Genomic DNA, 26,924 nt, shown 5'->3' with positions numbered 1-26,924 from the left:
TTATTGAAAACAGAAGTGTAGGGAAGCTTTTGATTGAAATAAAAAAAAAAATTCTAACAAGGTCTTGCAATCCATTCTTGAACACTTCGCGACCCATGTTTGGGTCGCGATCCATAGTTTGGGAATCACTGATGCTGGCTAACTGAAATTCCAATAGTGAGCAAAGTTCAGAAATTATTAGAAGCTTGCATAATGGTTATCATTCTGTCATGGAGTCTGCAGTGAGAAGAAACCAATTGAAAAAAACTGCTGATTGGTTTATTTCTTATGGGGGTGGGAGAGAATTATTATTATTATTATTTTTTTATTATTTATGATTTTTTATAGTTTAATGTCACAAACTTCCTCCTATCAGGAGGCTACAATGGTCCCCCTTATAGAGGATTTTGTAGTTTGGAATTTAATGAACCATGCCCTTGGTCCAACGTCACCGGTGGCAGGGTGCAAACCACCACCCCTTGACCTTTGCCGCAAGTAACGACATCTTAACCTGCTCGGCCAGCGAGAACAGCATTATACAGGGTGTCCCAGAAGTCACGCACCATCCAGGTTTTCATAAAAATACATATGAATAGCAATTTTATTTATCATAATCATAACAGATACTCAAATTGTTCACCCCCTACATTGACACATGCATCAATTCTCTTTATAGAACTCTTTCACTTGCTATTCATATGTATTTTTATGAAAACCTGGATGGTGCGTGACTTCTGGGACATCCTGTATATAAAGTAGTGATTTTCAGGAATGGTATCCCATATTATATGAGGAGTGGCAGTACTTTGTGTTGCGGTTGAATGTAGTGCATTGGTTCTATGTAAAGAACAACTGATTTATTGGATAATTAATATGTATTTGTGTTTTAATGTAAGAGGGTAATAGATTTTTTTTCTTTTCTTTTCAGCTACACAATGATTTAAGTTTGCTGTTGTGTGTTAAGAAGGTGTAAACATCAACGCAGAAATGGATATCCCCTTGCCAGAGGAGATTCCCCTACCACAGGGAGGTGAAAATGCCATCTCAGCCAAGAACAGCACATTCCTTTCAAAGCCACCACCTACCAGGGCCTCTTCTAATCAGGGCACAGAGAGGTACAGTTGCTTTTCGTGGTCATCATTTTGACCTCTTACAGTTTCCCATTTTTAAAAGAAGTAATGGTCTGGGTAGCCTTTTTTTTTTTTATCATTTGATTAATTGATTTAAGTGTGTATGTATTGTTGGGATAGTTTGTGCACATGAGAAGAATGAGTGAAGAAAGACTAGCAAAAAGGGTGTGGAAAGCAGAGGTGGATGGAGTGAACTTGAGGAGAAGACTGAAAGTGAGATGGATAGAGTGAAGGTGGTTTTGAGGAAAAGGGAAAGGAGAAGGTAGGGGATGGGTGTGAATGGAGTTTTTTCTCTCTCTCTCTCTCTCTCTCTCTCTCTCTCTCTCTCTCTCTCTCTCTCTCTCTCTCTCTCTCTCTCTCTCTCTCTCTCCATGAGAGGAGGAGGATTACTATGTAAATAAAGTGCCTGGGTCTGCCATGGATGCACTCTGTCTTGCTGCATTGCATCTGACCCAGGTATTGGGCTGGAGAGGAGAATGACCTTTTATCCACAAGGAATTAAGGTGTGAGGGGAACAAATGGGTGGTCCCCTCGTGCACGAAAAGAGAAGATGAGGAGAAATCCTTCAGGCTGTGTCAAAATATCATTCACACATAACCACTGCCTTATGCCCCTCATCCTCTGCCCCTCCCTCCCTTGCACCACAGCATATACATACACATTCTCCATCCACCCCTATCTTCTGTCCTCTCCCGTCCTTCCTCAACAGACAATCCCCCTTTCCCAATGCCCATTTAACCCCATCCATCCATCTCTTTCTAGGTCGCCCCCTCATGTTAACTCCTTCCACCTGCCTTCCACACCTCTTTCACTAATCTTTCTTCACTCATTCTTTCTGTGTGTCCAAACCATCCCAATACTCTTTCATCCACTCTATCTCCCAACTCCCTTTCCACCCCCGTTCTCCTCCTCATCTCCTCATTTCTCACTCTATCCAGCCTAGTAACCCCCATCATACTTCTCAGGCACCACATCTCAAACACATTCAAACTCCTCTCTTCCTCTCTTATGTTTGATGTTTCTGCCCCATACAGTGGTGTTGGCACAATCACTCCTTCATACAATCTCCTCTTAGCATCCATTCCCAAATGTCCTATTTTTCATTACACTTTTTAATCCCCCAAGGCATTTACTCGCTTCTCTCAATCTATATTCTACCTCCACCTCCACTCCTCCCTTTCCTGCCACATTTGCACCCAAGTATCTAAAACTATCCACTTCCTCCAGTCTCTCTTCCTTAATACTCACTTCCAGTCTGCTGCCACTTTCTTCCCTTGTACATCTCATCACCTTACTTTTACCCACATTTATCTTCAACTTCCTTCTTTCACACACCTTCACAAACTCTGTCACTAACTTCCTTATCCCTACTTTGATCCTGCTATAAGCACAGTGTTATCTGCAAACAACAGCTGGTTTATCTCCCATTTTTCTCCATTTTCTTTAACCAACTCCAATTCTTGACCCCACTACCCTTGCATTTACCTCTTGCGCCACCCCATCCATATATAAATTGAATATCCAGGGCAACATAACACATCCATGCTGAAATCCCACCTTTACCTCAAACCACTCACTCTCACAATTTCTAATCCTAACACACGCTCTACTGCTCTCGTAAAAACTCATTACTGCTCCTAACAGCTTTCCTCCTATCCCATATATCTGCAGTACCTCCCAAAGTGCCTTCCTGTCTAACCTGTCATAAGCCTTTTCCATATCCATAAAAGCCCCTAAAACATCCTTACCTTTTCCAAAAATCCATAAAAGCCCCTAAAACATCCTTACCTTTTCCAATAGCTTTCTCACATATCTGTCTTACCACAAATATCACACACAACCCCTACCTGTCCTAAACCCATACTATTCCTCACCAATTACTCCCTCTGTTCCTCTCCTAATCCTCTTAATCAAGAACTTTCCATAAACCTTCCCAACTACACTTAACAAGCTGATCCCTCTGAAACTACTACACTCACACTTGTCCCCCTTTCCCTTGTAAAGTGGAACTACACAGGCACTCCTCCAGTCCTCTGGCACCCTACCCTCTCTTACAAACATTAAATAACCTCACCAGCCAGTCCACCATCACTGTACCTCCTTTTTTCAGACATTCTTTATAACATCCATCCAACTCAGGTGCCTTACCTGCTCTCATCATTTTAACAACTGCCATCACTTCATCTTTCCTTATTTCTCCTCCATTTTCCTCACTCATCACAGTCTCTTCCATTATCATCTCCATCTGCACTTTTTACCTTTTCATATCTACTTGATTCACCTCCTCTTCCTCTCTTAATTTCTTTCCAAAGCATTTATTTTGTTACTTTAAAAAATTTCTGTCATAGTCTTACCCCACCTCACATCTGCTCTCCTCTCTGCCTCCTTTATCTTATGCTTTACTTCTCTTCTCCCTTCTTTGTATCTTTCATATGATTCCCTCATTCTATTTGGTAAGCAATCTGTGAAAGCTCACTTCTTCACTTCTAGAACCTTCTTTGCTTCCTCATCCCATCACTCACTACCCTTCCTTCTATTTCCTCCCGTCCTCCTTGTTCCACAAACCATCTTTGCACACACCTTGCGATTCCCTCCTTGAACCATCCCCATTCCTCCTCCACTCCTAGCTCTACTCTATCCTTCACTCCCTCCCACTCCTCTCACAGCTTCTTCTTGTACTCCTCCTTTTCTTTCTCATTTAAGCAGTTCACTTTAAACACCTCCCTACCTTTTGTCCTTTTCCTCTATCTCTTCATTTACTAGTATAGCCACCCCATCTCTCCTTTGTCCTGTCTTCACTCCTGAGAACCTCCCAACTACACTCCCAAACTCACATTTGCCCCTCCCTCTCATCTTAGTTTCACTCAATGCCAACACATCCATCTTTCGTCTCAAACATACTGCCTATCTCTTCCCTTTTATTCTCATCTGTACCACATCCACGCACATTAAAAGACCCAAACCTTTGGGTACTGGATGGAAAACTCCTAGACCCTCTTATGCCTTTACTTTTTTTAGGAATATCCCCTGTGGGGCTACAGGGAGAAGGATGCCTAGTCCTAATCCCCGTACCGTTTTTGTTGCCTCTTACGACTCAAGTGGGAAGACTTGATGGCAGTATTCTTTCCCCACACACACACACACATATATATATATATATATATATATATATATATATATAGAAAACTCACCAAACTGTGAGGAAATAGAGATATCCCCCTCAATGAAAGAAATAATCGTAACACAAAGAAATCAGTGGCCAAATCAAGACATCAGAAAATCACATGGTCCAGATGGAATTGCAAATTGGATACTGAAAGAATGCTTGGAGGAATTAACAGATATAATATACAATATAATTAAATTCTCACTTAAATAAGGAAAAGTGCCACAGGACTGGAAGAATGCAAACATTGTACCGATTTATAAGGGAGGAAACAAGGAAGACCCATCAAACTACAGACCAGTCTCCCTGACAAGCACAGTAGCAAAAATTTGCGAAAAGGTTGTCAAAAATAGATGGGTTAAACATTTGGAAGAAAAAACTATACTGAATCCAAATCAATTTGGATTCAGACAAGGAAGATCATGTACAACAAACTTGATCTGCTTCTACTCAAGATTAATAGACATAATACAAGAGAGAGATGGTTGGGCAGACTGTGCCTTTCTGGACCTACAAAAGGTATTTGATAAGGTACCACACAATAAACTAATAAGGAAGATAGAATCAATAGGTGGCATCAGAGGAAAATTATTGGAATGGATGAAAGACTTCCTGACTGGGAGGAAAATGAGAGTAGTAATTAGAGATAAATTCTCAAATTGGGAAGAAATGAAAAGTGGTGTCCCACAGGGATCAGTACTGGCCCCGATCATGTTTGCCATATACATAAATGACATGGATGAAGGAGTGGAGTGTTATATGAATTTCTTTGCAGACGATGCAAAAATACTAAAGAAAGTAAAACCTGAGGAGGATTGCAACTCATTACAACAAGACTTGGACAAGATCTGGAAATGGACTCAAAAGTGGGAAGTGAAATTCAAATAAAGAAATGTAGTATAATGGAATTTGGAAAAAGTAAAAACAGAAAGACTTGACACCGGATAAGCATATTAATAAAATAGTTGGAGAAACCTACAATTTATTGAGGTCAATAAAAGTGTCATTTGCCTATTTCGACAAGGAAATGATAATTTTTTTTTAACTACACTAATAAGACCAAAACTTGAATATGCAACAGCACTATGGACACCCAATACCAAAAAGAATATAAAAAAAATTAGAAAGAATACAAAGAACAACAACAAAACTGGCACCAACTCTTTCCAAAATTACATATGAACAAAGACTGTCCAAATTAGAATTACCAACTCTGGAACAAAGAAGGCAAAGAGGAGATCTACTATCTATAGAATTATGAAGGGAATGGAAATCTTAGATAAGAATGATTTACTAAAATGGGACAATGGAAAAACAAGACATGAAAAGAAACTAAAAAAAGGTAATTGCAGAAGAGACGTATAAAAAATAGCTTCCCACACAGTGATAGATACTTGGAACAAATTGGACAAAGAAACTGTGTGCAAACACTATTCAAGATTCTAAGAAAAAACTTGATGCTGAGATATACAAAGACAGGTCACCACAAGCATAGGTCCCTTTCTGTATAATACAACTAGGTAAATATATATATATATATATATATATATATATATATATATATATATATATATATATATATGTATGTATGTATGTATGTATAGGAATGGATGCAAAGAGATTATATGAAGGGATGATTGTGCCTGACACTGGATAGATTAAGGGTTTTTAACCTATAGATTAAAGATTATGTATGATTGTGGTGTAAGTATTAGTTCTGTATGTATCGAGCTCAGAATTAAGATGAAGCAAGTTTTTTTATAAGTGGGTGTTTTCATATTATATAAAGATTAATATGACAATTTTGGTTGCAGGTACTCTCCGAGCCAGGTGACAGATGAAGAAGACACAAGTCCAAGGCTGTTTTCTCCTCTCCCGTCAGGTCCTGGCAAGGTTGGGAAAGGTGCAAATCTTCCTCCTCTCCTGGGCAAGGAAGGAGCGAAGAAAAGGCTGATGGCATTTTCAGGCAGAAGTCTTGGGATGTCAGCCTTCAGCCTTGCCAAGTCTGCCAGACCCTCGGCTAAGTCAGCTTTGACACCAGAGGAAGAAGAAGATAAAAACAACAAAGAGAAGAAACCTATAGTACAAATCAAGAAAAAGAAGAAGGAGGAAAAGATATCTGTCATGGAACAGATTCGAAATGAGGAATCTCGGATTAAGGAAGCACTGGGGCTAAAGAATGTTTTGCTCAATCCGTATGCGCCTGGCTTGGCACCCATTGCCAATCTCTTGGATAACCCAGAAGCCCTCAAGAAATTTGAAGAGAGAGGGAGAACTGTCAAGGAAAAACTCGAGAAATATGAAGCTCGACAGGAGGAGAAAGAGAAGCGAAGAGAGAAGGAGAAGGAGCGACCCTACATCTCGAGGAAGGAGAAAGAGTTTGAGAAAGTGAAAGAAGTCGAGAAATCTGTGGAAAAGGAAAAAAACAAAGTGGGAGAGAATAACGTTGAAAAGGAATCCAGCGTGAATCAGAGTGAAACTCAGGAGAAGATTGAAGAAGTGGTCCCAGAACTGCCCCCTGTAAAGAAACTGGACCAACTTCCCACCAAGTGGAGCCAATTCAAGACAGACAATTATAACTTTGACATTATACGGAAGATACATAATGATTTACAGCATCGCAAGCATGGAAGATCGGGGAGTCAGGATCGAGATAGAGATAGAGACAGAGATAGGGATCGTGACAGGGAGAGGGACAAAGACAGGGACAGAGATAGAGACCGAGACAGGGACAGAGACAGAGACAGAGACAGAGACAGAGACCGAGACAGGGAAAGAGACAGAGATAGAGATAGGGAGCGGGACCGAAGAGGGCGCAGCAGAAGTCCTGGTAGAGATAGGAGGAAATCGTCAAAGGAAGCATTATCTTTTAGCAGCTTTTGGAAATCTTCAAACATTACTGATCCCAAGTTTTTGTTTAGTTTGCGTGTTAAGACTGGTAAAGGTGATAGGGAATTTCCGGCTTCATTTATAAGGCACACCTCAACTCGACCTGTCATTTCATATTCGTGCAATCCAAATTTCATACCTGGGTTTTATATGACCCGTAAAGAACTTCTGTCCAAGGAGTCGAAAGAAATAGTAGAGATTTGTGAGAGATTGTGGAAATTACCCGTATCAAAGGTTGAAGACAGCGACAGGCATCAGGACTCAAGTCTGCCTGGTAGTAGACCTTGGTTTCCAGAAAATTGGGATGTGGACAACTTATCTCAGGAAATTGATGATATAAGCCTATTAGAAGGTGAACATGAAAAGTTACCCAAATCCCGTTGGGATTCGGATAAAGAAGACAATGAAGACTTAGATATGCACAGGAACCCGAGTCCTGTGATGGTAGAACCAAAAGAAGAGAGTGAAGATAAAGTAGAACAAATTGACTTTATGCCTTCAGAAGACAAATCATCTATGTTAGAAACTAAGTTGCCTTCAGGGGAAGCTAAGGTATTTTCAGGAGATGAGCAATTTTCACAGGAAGAACAAGGATTTAGGTCAGAAATCCAGAATCTAACTGATGGGCTCTTACTTTCCGAAGATGAACCTACCACTTCGGAAGACAAGCCTGCCATTTCAGAAGGTAAATTTGACACTTTTGAAGATAAAGCTTCAGTTTATGAGGACAAGCTTTTCACTTCAAAAGACAGGGAAGGTAGACACTCCATTTCTGAAGACAAGCTTACTATACCTGAAGATAAGTCCTCTTATATGGAGAACAGACCTATCCTGCCTGAAAATGAACCCTCAGCATATGAACCTAAATCTAAAATTCTTGAAGAGGTTACTCATTTGGGCCCACAAGCACTTAAGACTGAGCAGCCATGTCCCAAAGTATACGGATCGCTGATGGCGGATTTCTCCGAAGGCCTAAATCAGGAATATGAAGCATTCCTCGAAATGCTTGGAAGTAGTGCAGCTACAGAAGCAAAAGAATTGGAGAAAACAGACAGAAGTGCCTCCAATCAGGCTCTGTTCAAATATGAAAAGGATCTAGGTAAAGTAGAAGAGAGAGACGAAGAAGAGGAAGAAGATGAAGATGAGAAAGATTTAGATGAAGAAGCTGAGGAACAAGATGAGGAAGAGGAGGAGGAGGAGGAGGAGGAGGAGGAGGAAAAGGAAGGGGAAGACTCTGTGGTTCGTGGTAAAAAGGAATCTCCCGTAGTTGTTGATTCAGATACAGATGATGATGATGATGATATGGGGAGACATGAAAGAAACAAGAGAAATAGATACCCTGATAAGGACAGTGAACAAGAGAGTTCAAGTGACAATGAAGAAAGGAGGAAGATAATTGAGATCCTGGAACGAAAGCTAAATAGGAAACTAAAGAAAGGTGGCAGTGACTCCGAGAGCGAAGAGTTGTTGACGAGAAAGGGAAAAAATAAAAAAGCCAAGAAGAAAGACTCGCTAGAGAGAAAGATCCGGAAGGAGTTGAAAAAACTGGAGAAAAAGAGGAGAAAGGAAGAGAAAAAGGCAAAGAAAAGAGCCAAAAGAGAGAAGAAGAAGAAGAAGAAGCAGTCAAGAAGAGAGAGTAGTTCTGAGGTTTCAAGTGACGAATGCAGGAGTGAGAGGGATGAGATGAGGTCTAGCGAAGACTCCAAGGACAGTGAAAAATATAATTACGATGTGCACAGTTTAAACAAGGTAGTAAATAAGGAAGTTCCTCCTGCAGATGATATGAGTGGTTCGTCACCTTCTGATTCTGAAGTAACACTGGGTAATGATGAAAATAGCCAAGATACACCAGAGAGAAAGAAAGACACATCTCTCGGTAAAGTGAAAGTTGGACAAGGAAGAGAGGATGAGGATAGTTGGGCAGGATCACTCAGTATTTCTCCTGTAAGTGTTGGAACAGTGAGTGAGCAATCCAGCAATAGTGTGGCAAGTAGCAACAGGAATAAACTTCCCAGTAGAGAAGCTATAGTATCCAGTATTAGTGATTCATCAGGGTATTGCGAGTTAAGTGAATGTTCAACAAATGTGTCGGATTCAGACAGTGTTCCGAAGAGACAGTTCAGCAGCATCTCCAGTGTAAGTAATTCTTCATCCAAAGAAGACTTGAAATTTACTCTTGAGGACATTCCATATCCACCTTTGCAAAAAGATGATGCTAAAAGTTGGGAGAACAGTAACGATGACAGTGAAGAAAGTGATAGGTACAGCCCTACCACAATGTCACTATCACCCAGCTCAGTCGCCTCACCTCCGTCACCTCCTCTGTCTCATAGCCCGTCCCCTGAAAAAGAATGCGCCACAGATACACATCATATTCCTCTTCCACCGTCGTCGATCATGAACATCCCAATGCCTCCAATGCCCAAGCCTGATAGACCATCGCTTCCAGATCCTAAAATGATCCCCATGCCTCCAGCTGGTCCAGGGAGTGTATCAGTACCTCATTTCAATATCAATATTCCTCCTCCTTCTCTAATGATAAACTCTACAACTCTTCCAAGAGTACCAGAACCAAGCCATGTACAGTCCACAGCAGCAAACAGTCAGGATATGTTATCTAATAGGGTCATATTGCCACCTACTCCATCAAATATACCTCCCCATGAAGCAGGTGCGAATTCCTTGGGTCTAAGAAAGTCTTGGGGCCCACCTGTGCAAGAAAATATCCCAGGACTCGGAAACAGTAGCTTACCGCCGTCACTTCCTGCAGTTACTCTGCCCCCGCAGGATGGGGTGACTAGCTCCTTAGGGCCGCAAGTTCCCTCACAGTCCCAAGCGCCCTCACAGGCCCAGGCCCCCCCACCTAGTTATTTAGGATTTACACCAGTACCACCACCATCCAAAGAGAAAGTAGTTAGTGTTGCTAGTTTGGTCCCTAGTGTTCTGTCTTCTCAGCCTGCCAAAAAGGAAGAGCAGAATCAGGTGATATCATTTCTCAACATCCCTCCAGGTAACCAGTCTACACAAATACCAGGAAAGGCTTTGCCTCCCCCCAAACCTGTTGAACCTCCCAGCTTAGTCCTTGGGAATGCAATAGAAAATCTTGGCCTTACCAAGAATATAAGTGCAATAATTAAGGAAGAGCAAGCATCCCCATCCCATGCCAGTTCATCTCCGCTGCATCCTCCAGGAACCTCACCTCCGAGTCAGTCCACAACCAGTTGCCAGCAGGAAAAGAATAACATAGCTTTACCTGTGCCTCCGCCTACAGGTAACGTAAGTACCAAATCTTTCTTGCCCGTCGTTGCTTCCATCCCTACTTCCAAAGAATCGTCTTCAGAAGCAGCTGACAACAAGGACATCAAGACTGTTCCCATTACATTTAAACTCGGCATGTCTAAGCAGTCTGGAGGTTCAAAACTGATTCCGAAAGCTCCCTTGCCAGGCTTTGCTCACGAAGATGAAGAAGATTTCAAATTGAGCACTATGGAGGATGACTCGAATGAAGATGAGAAGACAGTGCAAGGATTGGCCACGGTAAAAACCGAACCACCATCGCCAGATAGTAATGAGGAAGTTGACCAGGAGAAGCCAGCAAATAACATACCAAATAATGACTGTGACATTGCTAAAGAAAGAAGCGTTACTCCGCAGCGAACAGCGTCCAAAACGGTGAGCAAGAGGTCTCGGTCCAGGTCACCGTCAAAGTCACGATCGAGGTCAAAGTCCAGATCTAGATCGAGGTCAAGATCCAGGTCCAGATCCAGGTCAAGATCGCAGTCCCGATCTCGTTCTCGCACGCCACCCCGTAGTAGAGCTTCGAGGAAGCATTACTCCCCGAGACGATCAAGAAGCAGATCCCCAAGAAGACCAAGAAATAGAAGAAACCTTAGTAGTAGTAGCAGAAAGAGGAGACATTCTCCCCCAGGTCGTTTAAGATCTCCTGAACACCGAAGGGGTAGTCCCGATAGGGGAAGGAAGCGGGAAATGATGAGTCCGCCGAGGGGACGAGGACGTTCCTCAAAAGAGCCCAGAAGAGGAAGCAGAGTGTCACCAAGTCCAGACAGGTCTAGACCTCATGTAAGTAGAGGTCCTCACACTCCAGAACATGAGCCACTCGACGATAGGGATATGTCACCTCCCATGAAGCGAGAAACTCCACCTAGAGACTTTGGCAGTAGGATACGGCGACCCAGGAGTCCTAACCAAGGTAGATCTCCTGATCGTAGGCTGTACAGTCCCGTAACTCGTCATGGTTCAGGTAGAGATAGAAGAAGAAGCCCTGGCAGACAATGGACCCCAGACCGAAGAAGTCCGATGAGTCGAAGTCCTGACAGAAGAAGTCCTGTGAGAAGAATTCAAGACAGAAGGAGTCCCATTAGAAGGAGTCCTGGTAGAAGAAGTCCAATCGTGAGGAGTCCTAGTAGGAGAAGTCCAATTATGAGAAGCCCTAGTAGGAGAAGTCCAATTATGAGGAGTCCCGGCAGGAGGAGTCCAACTCTAAGGAGCCCCAATAGGAGAAGTCCAGTTATGAGAAGCCCAAACAGGAGAAGTCCACTCAGAAGCCCTGGAGACAAAAGTCCAAGAAGAGACCACTGGAGTAGCAGTAAAGGTAGTCCAGGTAGGCGAAGCCCAAGTTGGGAACGTAGTGGATCCTATCGAAAGAGCCCTGAGAGATGGGGCTCTCCACGCTCCAGGTCTCCAACTCGAGGGTTTTCACCTCCGCAGCGGAGTCTCCATTACAATGATGGTGAATGGAATAGGAATTCTTGGGAACGGAGGTGGTCCCCAAGACCCCCAAGCCCACCGGAACCTGCTCCTGAAACTGGACAGTTCAGTGACAACAAATGGTATGAGGGGGAGAACCGATTTGAGTCTCCTTCCAGAAAGACTAAGGAGACACTTCACGAAGGCACTGTTAGGATAGATGCTGACTCCACTATTAGTGACTCTGAATTAGTAGGTAGAACAGGTGGACGGATGGAATCGTCAGGATCGTCATCGCCACAAATAGATTCTCCTCGAAGACTTTCCCTTGATGAGCGTCTGCAAAAGGAGCATGGTTTAGCAGTACAAGAGGACCAGCAGCAGCAGCAGCAACAACAACAGCAGCAGCAACAGCAGCAGCAGCAACAACAACAGCAGCAGCAACAACAGCAGCAACAACAACAGCAACAGGCTGCACAGCTGTATGGCTGGGGTTATCAAGCTCGACCTGTTAAGGTATGTAAGAACTTGACTCTAGTTGGTGTTTGGGAAGGCATGTTGGAGGGTGTTGATTAAGAGGGTTATGGGGGAACAGAGGGAGTAATTGGAAAAGGGTATTGTATGTGTAGGAAATGAAGAAGGTGCAGAGATAAGAATTTTATAGTAAGGCAGATATGTGAAAAGAGTTAGGCAAAACATGTCTTTTAGGCTTTTACAGATTTTGAGTTATATGGAGTTGTATAATCCCCCAAAGGGATTTCTCCTGGACTTCTCTTTTTCTGCATGAGGAGACGTGCTGTCTTGCTACGTTGCTTCTGACCCAGGGCAGTGGACAAGATGCAGGGATGATGTGCCATCCAGGAGCCAAGATAAGAGGGAGGGAGGGGGATGAATGTGCATGGAGTATGTGGGGATGGAATGGGTGGGAGTGGATTTTATGCATTTGATTTTTGGCTACCTCCCTTGTAAGGGGGAAAGAGTTATTGGTTTTATGTATGTATGAGATATATTACAGAAAGGTAATACATACATATACCAAAGGCTTTACCCCCCCCTACATTGGAGGTAGCCAAAAGACAAGGGCACAGAAACCACTCCCACCCATTTCATACCCTACATACTCCACTCCCCTCTACCCTCTTCCCGCCCTCTTGTCTTGGCACCTCCTGGATGACAGGTCATCCCTGTATCTTGTCCACTGCCCTGGGTCAGAAGCAGTGTTGCAAGACACAGCACATTTGCAGTGAGGCCGCTTCATTAATTCGGCGAACCCCCCTCTCTGTCCCTTCGTGCAGAAAAGGAGAAGACGGAGAAATTCCTTCGGGTTGTGTCAATTTATTTCTCATACATACTACCTCACTCCCCATCCCCCACCCACTCCCTCTCATGCATCACAGCATCATCCATACACAAACCATCTCCATTCACCCCTATCTGATAGGATGTATTATAAATGTATGAAGTTGGGGAATATCTACTGAGGACAGTCAAAATTGTCTACTATAGTAGTAGAGCTTCTTTTAGGATAAGGAATGGGAAGAGTGAGTGGTTTTGAGATGGCAGGGCTGCACCAGGGTTGTATAATGTCACCATGATTATTCAATGTGTATATGGATGGGGAAATATGGAATTTAATCCAAGGATGATGGGCAGGATTTTGGAGCTGGTAATTGAGAGTAAAGGTGGGAAATGAACCAGTTTTTGTTGGTGGATGACACTGTGCTTGTGATTGGGTCAGAAGTTGACTCATGCAGTTAGTGGCAGAGTTTGGGATGGTGTGTGAAAGGGGAAAGCTTGAAGTGAATGTTGGCAAAAGTTAGGTGGTGAGGTGTACAAGGAAAGAGGGTAGTATCGAATTGAAAGCGAGTTTAAAAGAAAAGTTAGAGGAAATAAAATTTTAGAATATTTTTGGTCACATTTAACAGGGAATGGAGGAGTGTAGGTGGAGGTAAATTTTAAAGTAAAGGAAGCAAATAAATTTCAGAGAGGAATAAAGTGTTATGAAAAATAGGTATCTGGGGATCAGTGTGAAGAAAAGATTGTACAAAGAGGTGATTGTGCCCATGACAATGTATGGAGCAGAGGCTGACTTCAAGAAAGGGAGAAGGGAATAACCTAAGTGTATTTAAGATGAATCTGTATCATCAGCTTGTAGTTGAAGGAGGGGAACAGTTACCAGTTTGTATTTGAAAGAGGAGGGGAACAGTTACCAGTTATCAATTGCCCTTGTGTGAAAAGTTGGATGAAATAAAGTCAAAGTTGATAGATCTTGGTCGTAGTTCAGAGAGCGAGTGTCATTGCCTTAGGGCTACATTTCCAAATAGGGGGGAGGATGATGACATGTTATGAGGAGGGATTCCACAGAGATCATACTCTCAGATGGCTATCTCATAAGACCACCTTGTTCAGGCATCAGTCATGTTTCCTTATCTGTATTGTATTTGTGAGGAGGAGAACAGGGGTGAAAAAGGATTTGGGAGAGAGGGTTGATGAAAGAATATTAGGATGGTTTGGACACATGGAAAGAATGAGTGAAGAAAGACTAGTAAAAGAGGTATGGAAGGCAGATGTGGAGGGAGTGAACATGAGGGACGTCCTAGGATGAGGTGGATGGATGGGGTGAAGGGGGCTTTGGGGAAGAGGGGAATGTCTGTTGAGGAAGGAAGGGAGAGGACGGAAGACAGAGGTGAGTGGAGAATGGTTGTATATGGATGATGTTGTGAATGCATGAGGAGGAATAGGCGGGGGGGTGGGAGGGTAGTATGTGTGAGTAAATTTTGACGCAGCCCGAAGGGATTTCTCCCCGTCCTCTCCTTATATGCAAAGGGGGACGGAGAGGGGGGGTCGCCGATTAAATGAAGCGGCCTTGCTGTGGATGTACTGTGTCTTGCGACACTGCTTCTGACCCAGGGCGGTGGGCAGGGTTCAGGGATGACCCGTCATCCAGGAGGTGCTCAGATGAGAGGAAGGGTGGGAGGGGTGTGGAGTGTATTTAGGGATGAAATGGGTGGGAGTGTTTTTATGCCTTTCCTTTTGTGGCTACCTCCCTTGGAAGGGGGAAAAAGCCTTGGTATATGTATGTATGTATGTATTTGTATGGGAGTGTTTCTTTTGTAGTAGTAATAGGTGGGTAGTCACCAGTCAGCTCTCATCATGTGAAAAGGTTGAGGAAATACAGTCAAAGCTGATAGAGATCTTGGGCCTAGTCCATGGCCAGAGTGTCCGCCCCCTTAAGACTGCCTCTGCGGACCTGCTTAGTGTAGGCCTTATGGTCTCTTGCAGTCTCCTTCATTCTTATGGTCTTATGTTTTCTTATGAAGGTTGGGCTATGAAGACGAAATGTTTCAGATGTCTGATTCACAGGGGCATGACATAAGGTCATTGGTCTCAATAGGTGACAATTTGATAGAAAATATCATCTTTATTATTAACAATTGTTACAAGTAGAAATATGGAAATAGGTCTAATTGGATGTGATAAAAAGAGGATTTTTTATAATAAATTAGGGAAGGTTATTTGCATATTCATTAGCATACATGTAACCAGAGTAAAGGTAGCAGTTCCCAAACATGGTAATTTCAAGCTGACCATGTCATATTAGACAGAATTGCATAAGTTTGTATCATTCCTTAGCACCTCTCCTCTCCCATCCTAGGGGTAGTTTATAGTTTAAACTTAAGTGATTCCACCTCCAATATGCCGTGAATCAGCTAGGGAAAAACTACCAGTAGTCCCTATATTACATAATACTGATTTTGTCATGGTTTAAGCCAAGATAATTTTGTTAATGAATATTCTTATTGCATCTTACCTACAGGTTAACCAGTTTGGTTATACATACCAGGAGGGTGAAGACAATGGTGAATCTGAAGAGGTACTTCCTGGGTTGGAGGGTGCCTCAAGGGTAGTACAGGTTGGCAACATGTTGCAGGTACTGCCCCAGGATCCAGCTAGTCAGACCCAGCACAACCCAATGGTGGTGCAAGCCGGCAATGTCATCCAGGTGAGTGTAGCTTGGTCTGGTAGCTATGCAAGGAATAGACACATTTCGGATAGCTGTTCCCTATTTGTACAGTTAGGACTGGTTGTAAATGGGGTATTTATTTTATAAGTATGCCTTTGTTTTTTGGCTACCTCCCTTATAAGGGGGAAAAAAGCCTTTGGTATATGTATATATGTAAGTATGGTTGTATTCCATAATTAGGCAACACTTTGAAGTTTTTACACATGGGTATTGTTCTTCAATTCAATGGGGATACACTAGTTCTCCTTGGTATGTGATTGGGATGTATTCTTAAGAACCCAATTGTAACTGAAAAATCATAAAATGAGTTAACAATAACAACGGTTAAATGGAGATTTGTTCTGGGCCCTGCTTGGTTCCCCCCCAAAATTCCATAAAACCCCAAGTAGACTGAGCCAGGGCAAGAGTCAGTGCAGTGGAGTTGGTGTCCTCCCTTCCGTCATGCCATTCCAGGATGTTGAAATATGCAAGACAGATGAGTGGACGGGTGGTGAGATAAACACAGGGAACCGTCTAGGGATTTATTCTGACGTTTCGTCCTTACGAGGCAGAGCGTAGGAGGACAAGAGGTCAGGTCGATCATAGTGGAACGCGGATAGATTCGGCGGGTATTTAGGGGGTGAATTGTTTGAATGTGCATGTACTCTGAAGAAGTCCTGGTAAGGACGAAATGTCAGAATATATCCCTAAACGGTTCCCTGTGTTTATCTCACCACCCGTCCATTCATTCCAGGATGTTTAGTTTACTCTCCAGGCACAAACTTCTGCATGTTCTTTTAGGTTTAGGTACCTTTGAACTCTCATTTAGGTGTTTAAACACATTGATTAATAGAGAGCAGGCAGAGCTTGGAGCACAAGCACTTAGAAACAGGCATGGAGATGTCACTTTTTAGCCAATGATCTTTATTGCTTACATAGAAACACTTTTTACATTTTTTACATTTTATTCAATGTCATTAATAACTAAATGTTTAGAAGCATTTAAAAAAAATGGCAAAAAAAATCCTGCGGCACTTGAACAACAACTGGCCTGTAATGCAACACAAACACTTATTTGAACAAAGACTGGCAACATATGAACTTCAAAATGCGTGTGGCTGGCTGTAGCGCAAAATCGTAATTGTGAATCATGCCTATCATCTACCGGTCACTGGGTAAGAATTCATGGCCATTGAATTGCAAAATGTGAATAGATTGATCTAATACCAAGGAAGACTAGTAATGGGACAGGTAAACACCAGCCTTGATGGCCTTCTTGTCATTTTTCTCATTAGCTTCTGTAAGTTCTTGTATTGTTTTGCTAGTTTAGTATACCACTTCCATGCTGCTAACCTTAAGTACCTCAACAAGAGTTGTGGCAGTACTGTGGGTCAGTAGTATTCCTAGTGGCTGCTTCACTGCATAGATGATGACTGTCTATATTTTATGCCTTTCTCCTGCACTGCTTGATGACAAACTGAATTTCAGTTTCAGAAACTTTTCTTGGGTGTGTTTACATTCTTTGTCTTTTGTAGATATTGTTTTGAATTCCATAACTTGGTTATGATACATGGGTAACATATATAGATGTATAAAGTATGTAGTGTAAATGAAACTAATACTGTATGTTTATATTGTGTATTCAACCTACCCATGCATGAATTATTATCATAGAATAGTATACCCCAAAAATAGGTGGACTTTTCCACAAATCATTGATATCTAAGGTATAGTAGACACTTGTTATCAATGGATATTTAATAGAAGGTTTTAATTAATGATGGGTTTTCTACCAATGGGAAATTATATCTTTCCTTAAATGAGAATTTTTTTTATTTTTGCATGCACCTTCTCAGAAGTTTCTTTACTTTTCTGTTTGGCATAACTGGCATGACAATTGTATATATATTAATTTTTCAATGACTTAACAAAAATGAGGCATGATGGAGTGAGGGAAAGGATATTAGTGGAGGTGACAAATTGAAGCCGAGAGGCCTGGAATACTTAATTTAGAAAATTTTATCATATATATGAGTGATATTAATAAACAACTAAATTAAAATTGCATAGGCCTAATGTGTACACAATTTATTAAAAATATTTTTATAAAAAGTATACCAATCAGTGGTGTAGAATGCAGAATCACTTACCAGGGTGGGAGTCATATTGTCGCCCACTGGATATCAATGTTTGATCACATAGATAATATCTATCACCTATCCATACTATATATCATGCCTTCATAACTATTTCCACCAGGTTGCCATTGGTCCTCATTGTTATATGGTACTGGTCAGGACAGGACTGAACATAATTTTGATATGGATAATGTGACTTCCATTATTCACTGTGGAAGACGTGGGTACAGCCAAGTATAAATGTATCATCCGTAAATCCTCTGTGGCACAAAGTGTATGGAACAGCTAAGGGAGAACTACTGGAAAATCCAGCAGTTAAAAAAAACAACAATAAACATGTATATTTACATCCAATTCCAAAGAGTATCATGAGCATCCGGCTATACATGGGAATTGTCATTTTAGCCTACTTTTTATTAAGCAAAGACAAGCAGAAATGATAATCTTGTAGAGCTGCATGCCCATTATAATTGTTGATATTGGATGTTAACTAATACTTTATGTTCATTTGTTGTTGTTTTGCATTGCTGGATTTTCTGGTGGCTTTCACATGCTGTTGCATACAACTCGTGTCACGAAGATATGTTAAGTTTGGATTTATATCTTGTGTTATTCCTCACTGAGTTGTATGTGGAAACTTCACTTTGTTCACCTGGGAAAATCATTATGAAGGCGTAATACAGTATGGATAGGTGGTAGATATAATACAAGTGATTGAACAATGATATAGCCAGTGGCTGGCAATATGACTCCTGCCCAGGGCGGCATTTCAGGGCACTACACCACTGCTGAACATGTAGTTTTTCAGTGACTTATCAAATATATTTCCAATAAGCATGGTGAAATAAGTTGCATATAATATTAGAATATAAAACGATACATAAACATTGAAACCAGCTGATGTGTGTAAAGGGAAAATTGGTATTGGCAGTTTTGGGTATCGACTGATATCCTTAGTACTGAACCCCCTGTCGATAACAAGGGACTACTGCACCTTCATAAGTCATCTATCCTTTTCTCTGTTCCAATTTTTTTTTCTGATTCTTGCAGCTGCTGTTGTAGAGTCACTTTTCTTCCATGCCTAAACCTATAGCAACCCATGTTGTTCTCCTCAATTTCCTACAATTGTAAATCACTTACCATAAACTTATGTTAACAAGGATTTTAGTTGTGGCCAACAGGTTAAAGTATTTTGTATTTACAGGTTATACCTGCAGACAGTGTGCAGGTAATGCCCAGTACAGCAACAGGTGCAGCAGTGCCTAGCGCTGGAGTTGTGGGTATGGGAGGTATGGTGCAGGTCATGACAGGGGGTGTTGTTGGCATGACAAGTCAGTCTTCAACATCAAGTTCCACCACCTCGTTCACGACCACCACCACTCCTACTACCACTACTGCCTCACCTGTCAGTAAGGTCTCACCTTCAGCCATGCCTCTTTCGCACCTGCTCTCCGTCCTGCAGCAGGTGAGGGAACAGCAGGGCTACATGGACACTAAGGATCAGGTTAAGTTCAAACTGTTCAAATTTGAATTGAAATACATCAAAGAGAATAATGATTGTGTTAGTGAAAGATTCTCATAAACCCATTTTAGTGTATTCAATTGGTTTCAGTGTACAGTAAAATCTCCAAGATCCAGACTGATTGGGATATAACCCTGTCCAGGTTTCTAAAAATTCAGATCTTTCTGAAGTTATAGGCCTTGACCTAACTCTTCTAAAACCAAATAAATACATTTGCAAAGAAAACGTCACACCAATTCATTTCACAGCACTGGACTGGTATGCATTTATGGTGTAGATATTAGCTTGAGGACAAATTATCACATAAACAACACATTAAACACCTAAAACTTGGGTGTGAGTGTGGCAGGAAAGGAAGGAGTGGAGGTGGAGGTAGAATGTAGATTGAGAGAAGCGAGTAAATGCCTTGGTGGATCAAAAAGCGTAATGAGAAATAGACATTTGGGAATGGATGCCAAGAGGAGATTGTATGAAGGAGTGATTGTGCCAACAGCACTCTATAGGACAGAAACATGGAACATAAGAGAGAAGGAGTTTGAATGTGTTTGAGATGAGATGTTTGAGAAGTATGATAGGGGTTACTAGGCTGGATAGAGTGAGAAATGAGGTGAAGAGGAGAACAGGGGTGGAAAGGGAGCTGGGAGATAGGGTGGATGAAAGAGTATTGGGATGGTTTGGACACATGGAAAGAATGAGTGAAGAAAGACTAGTAAAAAAAGGTGTGGAAGAAATGAACATGAGGGGCGACCTAGGATGAGATGGGTGGGTGGGGTAAAAGGGGCTTTGGGAAAGAGGGGAATGTCTGCTAAAGAAGGATGGGAGAGGACAGAAGACAGGGGTGAATGGAGAATGGTTGTATATGGATGATGTTGTGATGCATAAGGTTGAATGGGTGGGGGATGGGGAGTGATGGAGTATGTATGAGAAAAATTTGATGCAGCCCAAAGGGATTTCACCCTGTCTTCTTTTCTGCATGAGGGGATGGAGAAGGGGGGTCGGGTCGCTGATTTAATGAAGCAGCCTTGCTGTGGATGTGCTGTGTCTTGCAACACTGCTTCTTACCTAGGGCAGTGGGCAAGATGCAGGGATGACCTGTCATCCAGGAGGTGCCAAGATAAGAGGGAGGGAAGAGGGTGGAGGGGAATGGAGTGTGATAGGGATGGAATGGGTGGGAGTGTTTTTTATGCCTTTGTTTTTTGGTTACCTCCCTTATAAAGGAGGAAAAAAGCCTTTGGTATATGTATGTACAAGGGAGATAGCCAAAATCAAAGGCATAAACCCACTCCCACCCATTTCATCCCCACGTACTCCACTCCCATTCACCACTCCTCCCTCCCTCCCTCTTTTCTTGGCTCCTCTATATTTTCTTATGATTTTATTTTAACATTTTTAGCTTACATTTGAAATCTAAAGCTAACAACCTTGAAGTCTGGATCTTTGAAATTTAACTGTATTTTTTTTCTGCAATGTCAAATACTAATATTAAACTTGTGTACTCAACAACAGCAACAGCAACAGCAGTCTGTCCTTAGTAACACAGAAGTTATGATGCCACCTATGGAGGCCGAAATCTCTCTCTTGGAGAAGGCCAAGCAGGAAAGACGAGAAAGAAAGGAAAGGCGGAGAAAAGAACGGGAAGCCAGAAGAGCTGCACGCAAACTGAAGCTGCTGGAAGACCGAGAGAGGCAGAGGGCTGCAGCGGAGCAGATAGATGAAGATGATGATGAGATTGTGCTGAGGGTAATCCAAAGATTTGCATAATGTGGGAAGTTTGTCATTGAATCGGGCTGGGCTAGATGTTTTCTTTTATCATTTGGTTGTATGCAGGTATGTGTACATGTAGAAGAAAGGATAAATTGTTTACATGGGAGGGTGTTTGCTGTAATGTGGTGCTGTATGCATGTCATGCAGGTATCTGTCTACCTGTATACCAAAGGCTTCTTCCCCCATATAAGGGAGGTAGCCAGCCAAGGGATGCACCCACCCACCCATCCCATTTCCAGCTGTCACCTATTTCCTTGTTGTTTTAGCTTCCTGGTGGTGAAATATCATCCAAGTCCCCTGCCCACTACCTAGGGCTGAAGAGATTCAGCAAAACACAGCACATCCACAGCAGGGCCCTCTGCTTCATTTACACAGCAACCCTCCCTCCCCAGCCTCTCATGCAAGAATAGAAAAGTCGAGGAGAAATCCCTTCAAGTCTCATCAATTTATATTCCACCCACAATCCTTCCTCACTCATAAATATCTCTTGCCTTCTTCCCTGCTCAGCAGATTTCCCATTTCAAAGGCCCCTTCATCTCATCCATCCATCTCATTCTTGGTCTACCCCTCCAGTTCTCTCCATCCACCTTTGTCTTCCAAACTATTTTGCTGGTATTTCTTCATCCATTCTTTTCATGTGCCCAAACTAGTATTCTTTCATCTACTCTGTCACACTACAATGTTCTCTGTACTCCTTTTTTTTTCTCATTTAAGCAGTTTACTCTAAGCACCTCCCTATCTTCTGTACTTTTCCTCATTCTCCATCTATCTTCCACTCTCAACCTACATTCCACCAAAAAATTTATTCGATATTCCCCCACTCTCTCCCCTTAGAACATGTACATCCAAAACTCTTCCTACTCTTTTCCTGGTTACCACTATATAGTCCATTAACCCCTTCCATACGGTGCCGCACACGTAGGCGTCATGGACTTAGATCTCGGTGGCAGCAGCCAATGCCAGCCGTACGACGTGTCGTAATAATACTCGCATCATAAAATATAGTCACCGCTTATATCGATCGTTCTCTCTTCACCCGTGAATTTTGATAACCATAGAAAATGCGATTACAAAAGAATTAGAAAGAATGTCATTATGGAGGGGCGACTACAATAAATATAATCAAGACGCCGATATGGCAGCCTCGCGAATACACTCGCTCCCCATGACGCCTACGTGTGCGGCACCGTATGGAAGGGGTTAAAGCCCTATCCATCACCCTCTCCCATGTGTACTTATGCTTGGCTTTCTTCCTAAACATTGTATTTGCTGTCATCAACTCTCTTGACACATCTCCACTATTGCTTCTCCACTACAATTTTTTCCTGGAACTCCACACTTCTCAACCACTGTGCTACCCTCCTTAAAAGTGGGATTGTTGCCTTTGTACATGTATATACTCATAATTCTTTTTTTAAAAAGGGCAAAGTTTTTATGAACTATAAATAATTTTTAGTGTAATGAAAATTAGGAAAATTGATACTATAAAAGTTTCTCCATAATTGTGCCATTACATTGGCAAAAGTGATGAGGTACATGTTTGGGAACAATTAGAATTTATGCATAGAAAAAGCATATGATATTGACTTAGAATATTCTCTCTTGTTCATATAGGAGGCAATGTCAGAAGTACCTGTGTTGGGCTCACCAGTTCCTGAATATGAAGTTTTTGATGAAGAAGACGATGATGAAGAGAAGAGAAGAAGTCCACCACCACCAGTTGCTCTTCCACCTGCAGAAAAAGGAATTCTAATGAGCCCTGGCTATCGGTAAGTTGGCTATTTTCATTTGTGTATTACATTGTATTGTGTCATGTCACCATGGCTGTTCAATGTATACATGGATGGGTTGGTACAGGAAGTAAATATAGGGTAAAAGTAAGGTAGATGTATAAGGGGGAGGATGGCAGTGAGTTGGAAGTAAATTAAAGGAGAGAAGCTAGAGGAGGTGGACAATTTTAAGTATTTGGGTTTGCATGTGGCAGTAAATGGAGGAGTGGAGGTGGAGGTAAACTGTAGATTGAGAGAAACAAGTAAATGTCATGAGGGCATTGTAAAGTGTCATGAGAAATAGGCATCTAGGACTGGCTGCAAAGAGAAAATTATATGAAGAGGTGATTGCCTGTGTATAGGGCAGAGACTAAAAATTTAAGAGAGGCATAAAAGAGAAAATTATGTTTGAGAAAAGTATCTGAGAAGGATGCTAAGAGGAGGTTATATGAAGGAGTAATTGTGCCAACAGCAATGTACGGGGCAGAAACATGGAACATGAGAGAGGAAGAGAGGAGTTTGAATGTGTTTTTGAGATGAAATGTCTGAGAAGTATGATAGGGGTTACTAGGCTAGATTGAGTGAGAAATGAGGAGGTGAGGAGGAGAACAGGGGTGGAAAAGGAGCTGGGAGATAGGGTTGATGAAAGAGTATTAGGATGGTTTGGACACATGGAAAGAATGAGTGAAGAAAGATTAGTAAAAGAAGTGTGGAAGGCGGAGGTGGAAGGAGTGAATATGAGGGGGCGTCCTAGGATGAGATGGATGGATGGGGGTGAAAGGGGCTTTACAAAAGAGAGGAATGTCTGTAGAGGAAGGACGGGAGAGGACAGAAGATAGGGGTGAATGGAGAAGGGTTGTGTATAGATGAGGATGTGATGCATGAGGGGGAGTGGATGGGGGGTGAGGAAGTATGTATGAGAAAAAAAAAATTGATGCAGCCCGAAGGGATTTCTCCCCATCTTCTCCTTGCCTGCATGAGGGGATGGAGAGGGGGGGGGGGTCGCCGAATTTATGAAGCGGCCTTGCTGTGGATGTGCTGTGTCTTGCGACACTGCTTCTGACCCAGGGTAGTGGACAGGATGCAGGGATGACCCATCATCCAGGAGGTGCCAAGATAGGAGAGAGGGAGGAGGGTGGAGGGGATTGAAATATATAGGAAATGAAATGGGTGGGAGTGATTTCTGTCCCTATTTCTTTTTGGCTACCCCCTGTGTAAGGGGGAAAAAGCCTTTGGTATATGTATGTATATGTATCTGAGAAGTAGGTTGGGGGTTTACAAGGATGGATAGAGTGAGATGAGGGGGTGAGGAGGAGAGGACGGGGGTAGAAAGGGATCTGGCAGGTAGGTCTGATGAAAGATTATTGGAATGGTTTGGGCAATTGGAAAAAAAAAAGTGAGGAAGGATTAGCAAAAATAGTGTGGAAGGCAGAAGGTGGACAGTATGAACTTCAGGGAAGGAAAGTGAGATGGATGGATGAGGTGAAGTGAAAGGGGCTTTGAGCAAGAGGGGAATGTCTGTTGAGCAGAGAAGGGAGAAAGCAGGAGATAGGCATGAGTGAAGAATGGTTGTGTATGGATAACAATTTGATGCTGCCTGAAGGGGTTTTCCTTGTATTTATTTTTCATATGAGAGAACAAGGAGAGAGAGCTGCCATGTATGAAGTTTAAGTAGCTGGCCATGCTGTGAATGTACTGTGTCTTGCTGTATTGTGTCTGACCTAGGCAGTGGGAGGAAACAGGGATGACCCTTCATCCATGAGGGGTTCAGATGAGAGAGAACATAGTTTATACAGTAGAACTTTTCCATTATCTTTGTTCCATTCACTCATTTTCTTCAGGATGTGGGTAGGGTTTGCCTTATAATAAAGCCAAATAACTATAGGCACGTAAGTTTGACTTCAATCGTAGGGAAAATAATGGAAACTATCATCAGAGATGCTATCGAACATCATTTAGAAAGTAACCGTTTGATAAATGATAGCCAGCATGGTTTCAGACGGAAATGTTCTTGCGTGACTAACTTACTCGAATTCTACAACACAGTTATCTCGAATTATGACAAAAGAAACAATATAGATTGAAAATATCTAGACTTTGCAAAAGCTTTTGATACCGTCCCACACGAAAGACTACTTACTAAATAAGCTTTACACGGAATAAGTGGTAGCCTATTAAGTTGGACTAGTAATTGTGGCACATGTGTCCAGGTCTGGGTATTTGATATCCCCGCGCGTATGGCGCAATCACGATAGACACCCATAGGCATACGACACACCTACATTGTAAACACCTGTCAGGATAGGAGACACTTAATCCCATGTGTAACGGAGCATAGGGACTATGTATGATAGATGACCTAGCTAGGACAATTCAGGCTAGGATGCTGTTGTACATATCATCTATTACCTTTGCCACGCTGACGCCATGACGTCACGGCATAGTTCCCGCCACCAGGCAGTTGGAGCAGAGACATTGTGGTGATTGGACCCTGTCGGGCCTGTGGACGTGAACTATTTACATTGTGATATTAGTGCGGTACAATATTCACTGTTTTATATAGATAGGGCTCCCTTTATGTATCCAAGCCTATGTATACAGAAGTACTTGATTAGATGTAGAAACCTACGTACATATTTTTATACCCTAGCACACGGGGTACTTTTATGCATGCCACCACTCGACCATTCATGCATAACATGGCGCAGTGAAAATTTAATTGATACTTCTGTACTTATCAGTGATTACGTTGTGCATAAGTTCAGTGATAACATAGTGCGTATGTTCTGTGTTGATTACTTTGTGCATAAGTTCAGTGCTAACTTGTTTACCCAAGCCTCTTTCGCGCGCAAATGTTCCTGCCCGCGGTAAGGCGTCAGTAGCCCCCTCTCCCTCCGAAGAGACCTCCCACGTTCACCGCCTGCCAGTCTAGCCCGGGGCCTACTGCACACTCACCTCACGCGCGTGTTGATTTACGTGCGCCGCATATCTCGCCCGCCAATCGGCCGATTTTGACGAAACCAACGCCATGGCGACGCCAGATCAGTCAACCCCCGACAACCCACAGCCAGACACTACCATAACGTCTGGAAGCACAACCCGAGATGAGCAAGATCTCAGGTTGTTAGCGAGCTCCCTCGCTCGCCTGAACACAACCCTCCCAACACCTGGAGATAACTCCACGGATTCCACCAAATCACCCGTCGTCTCTCCAAAGCCACCTCCCATTCTGATGCTGGAGATGTCAGACAAGGAATTTGACGCATGGTCCGCCAAATTCGACGATTTCTCCACCCAAACAAACTCCCATTCGCTAAAGCACAAGCAACAAATTGCCACACTCCGGGCATACCTGCATGACGGAGTACGGTCACTCCTGGAGGACACTCTTGGAGTACCACGCGACTCTACTCTCCCCGTACAAGAAATCTTGAGCAAACTTCGAGTGCATTACAGGGAGAAGTGTAATGAGTCCGTACGACGATTGGCATTTACAAATTGCAAGTAAGAGAATGGAGAATCGGTCAAGGCCTTCTACGAGCGTCTATCATAGCTCTCACGTGAAGTTGAGCTGTGCACCGGGTTAAATTGCTGTGAGACACAAGTGAAACACCAACTCATCATAGGTCTACGAGACGTCGAAACCGTACGCCAACTCCTACAAACGAGTTCCAGCGCAACACTAGAGGATTTTTTATCGATCGCTCGTGCAAGGGAAGCGGATCACGGCACTACAGACGCTATCCACCACGAGTCACAACAACCCACCTCAGGAATGGCCTGCGCTGTGTCAACTTACAAGAAGAGGCAACGCTCAGCCCGAGGTCCCACAGGCGGGACCCCACCAGGAGGTGAGG

The 26,924-nt window shown here is 42.7% G+C and overlaps 1 protein-coding gene across 9 annotated transcripts in view; it reads left to right on the top strand.

Annotated features, from left to right (window-relative positions):
- Positions 1-26,924, top strand: part of LOC143034046 (uncharacterized) — a 66,583-nt gene that overhangs the window by 14,899 nt on the left and 24,760 nt on the right. For 8 of the 9 annotated variants that reach the window (XR_012967222.1, XR_012967220.1, XR_012967221.1 and 5 more), the window contains exons 2-7: positions 908-1,094; positions 6,090-12,387; positions 15,689-15,874; positions 19,217-19,516; positions 21,041-21,274; positions 22,913-23,067. Coding sequence is in view for 5 of the 9 variants with exons in the window: in XM_076199923.1 (XP_076056038.1) it covers positions 967-1,094; positions 6,090-12,387; positions 15,689-15,874; positions 19,217-19,516; positions 21,041-21,274; positions 22,913-23,067 (7,301 nt within the window). In the remaining 4 variants the exon portion in view is untranslated. The remainder of the gene's footprint in view (positions 1-907; positions 1,095-6,089; positions 12,388-15,688; positions 15,875-19,216; positions 19,517-21,040; positions 21,275-22,912; positions 23,068-26,924) is intronic. The other variant, XM_076199928.1, reaches the window with a different exon arrangement.

Source organism: Oratosquilla oratoria, chromosome 16 (genome assembly GCF_046742065.1).
Source record: "Oratosquilla oratoria isolate Oo_2021 chromosome 16, ASM4674206v1, whole genome shotgun sequence".
Classification (NCBI taxonomy): domain Eukaryota; kingdom Metazoa; phylum Arthropoda; class Malacostraca; order Stomatopoda; family Squillidae; genus Oratosquilla; species Oratosquilla oratoria.
Note: the sequence above shows the minus strand (reverse complement) of the source record. Positions and strands in the feature narration are given on the sequence as shown.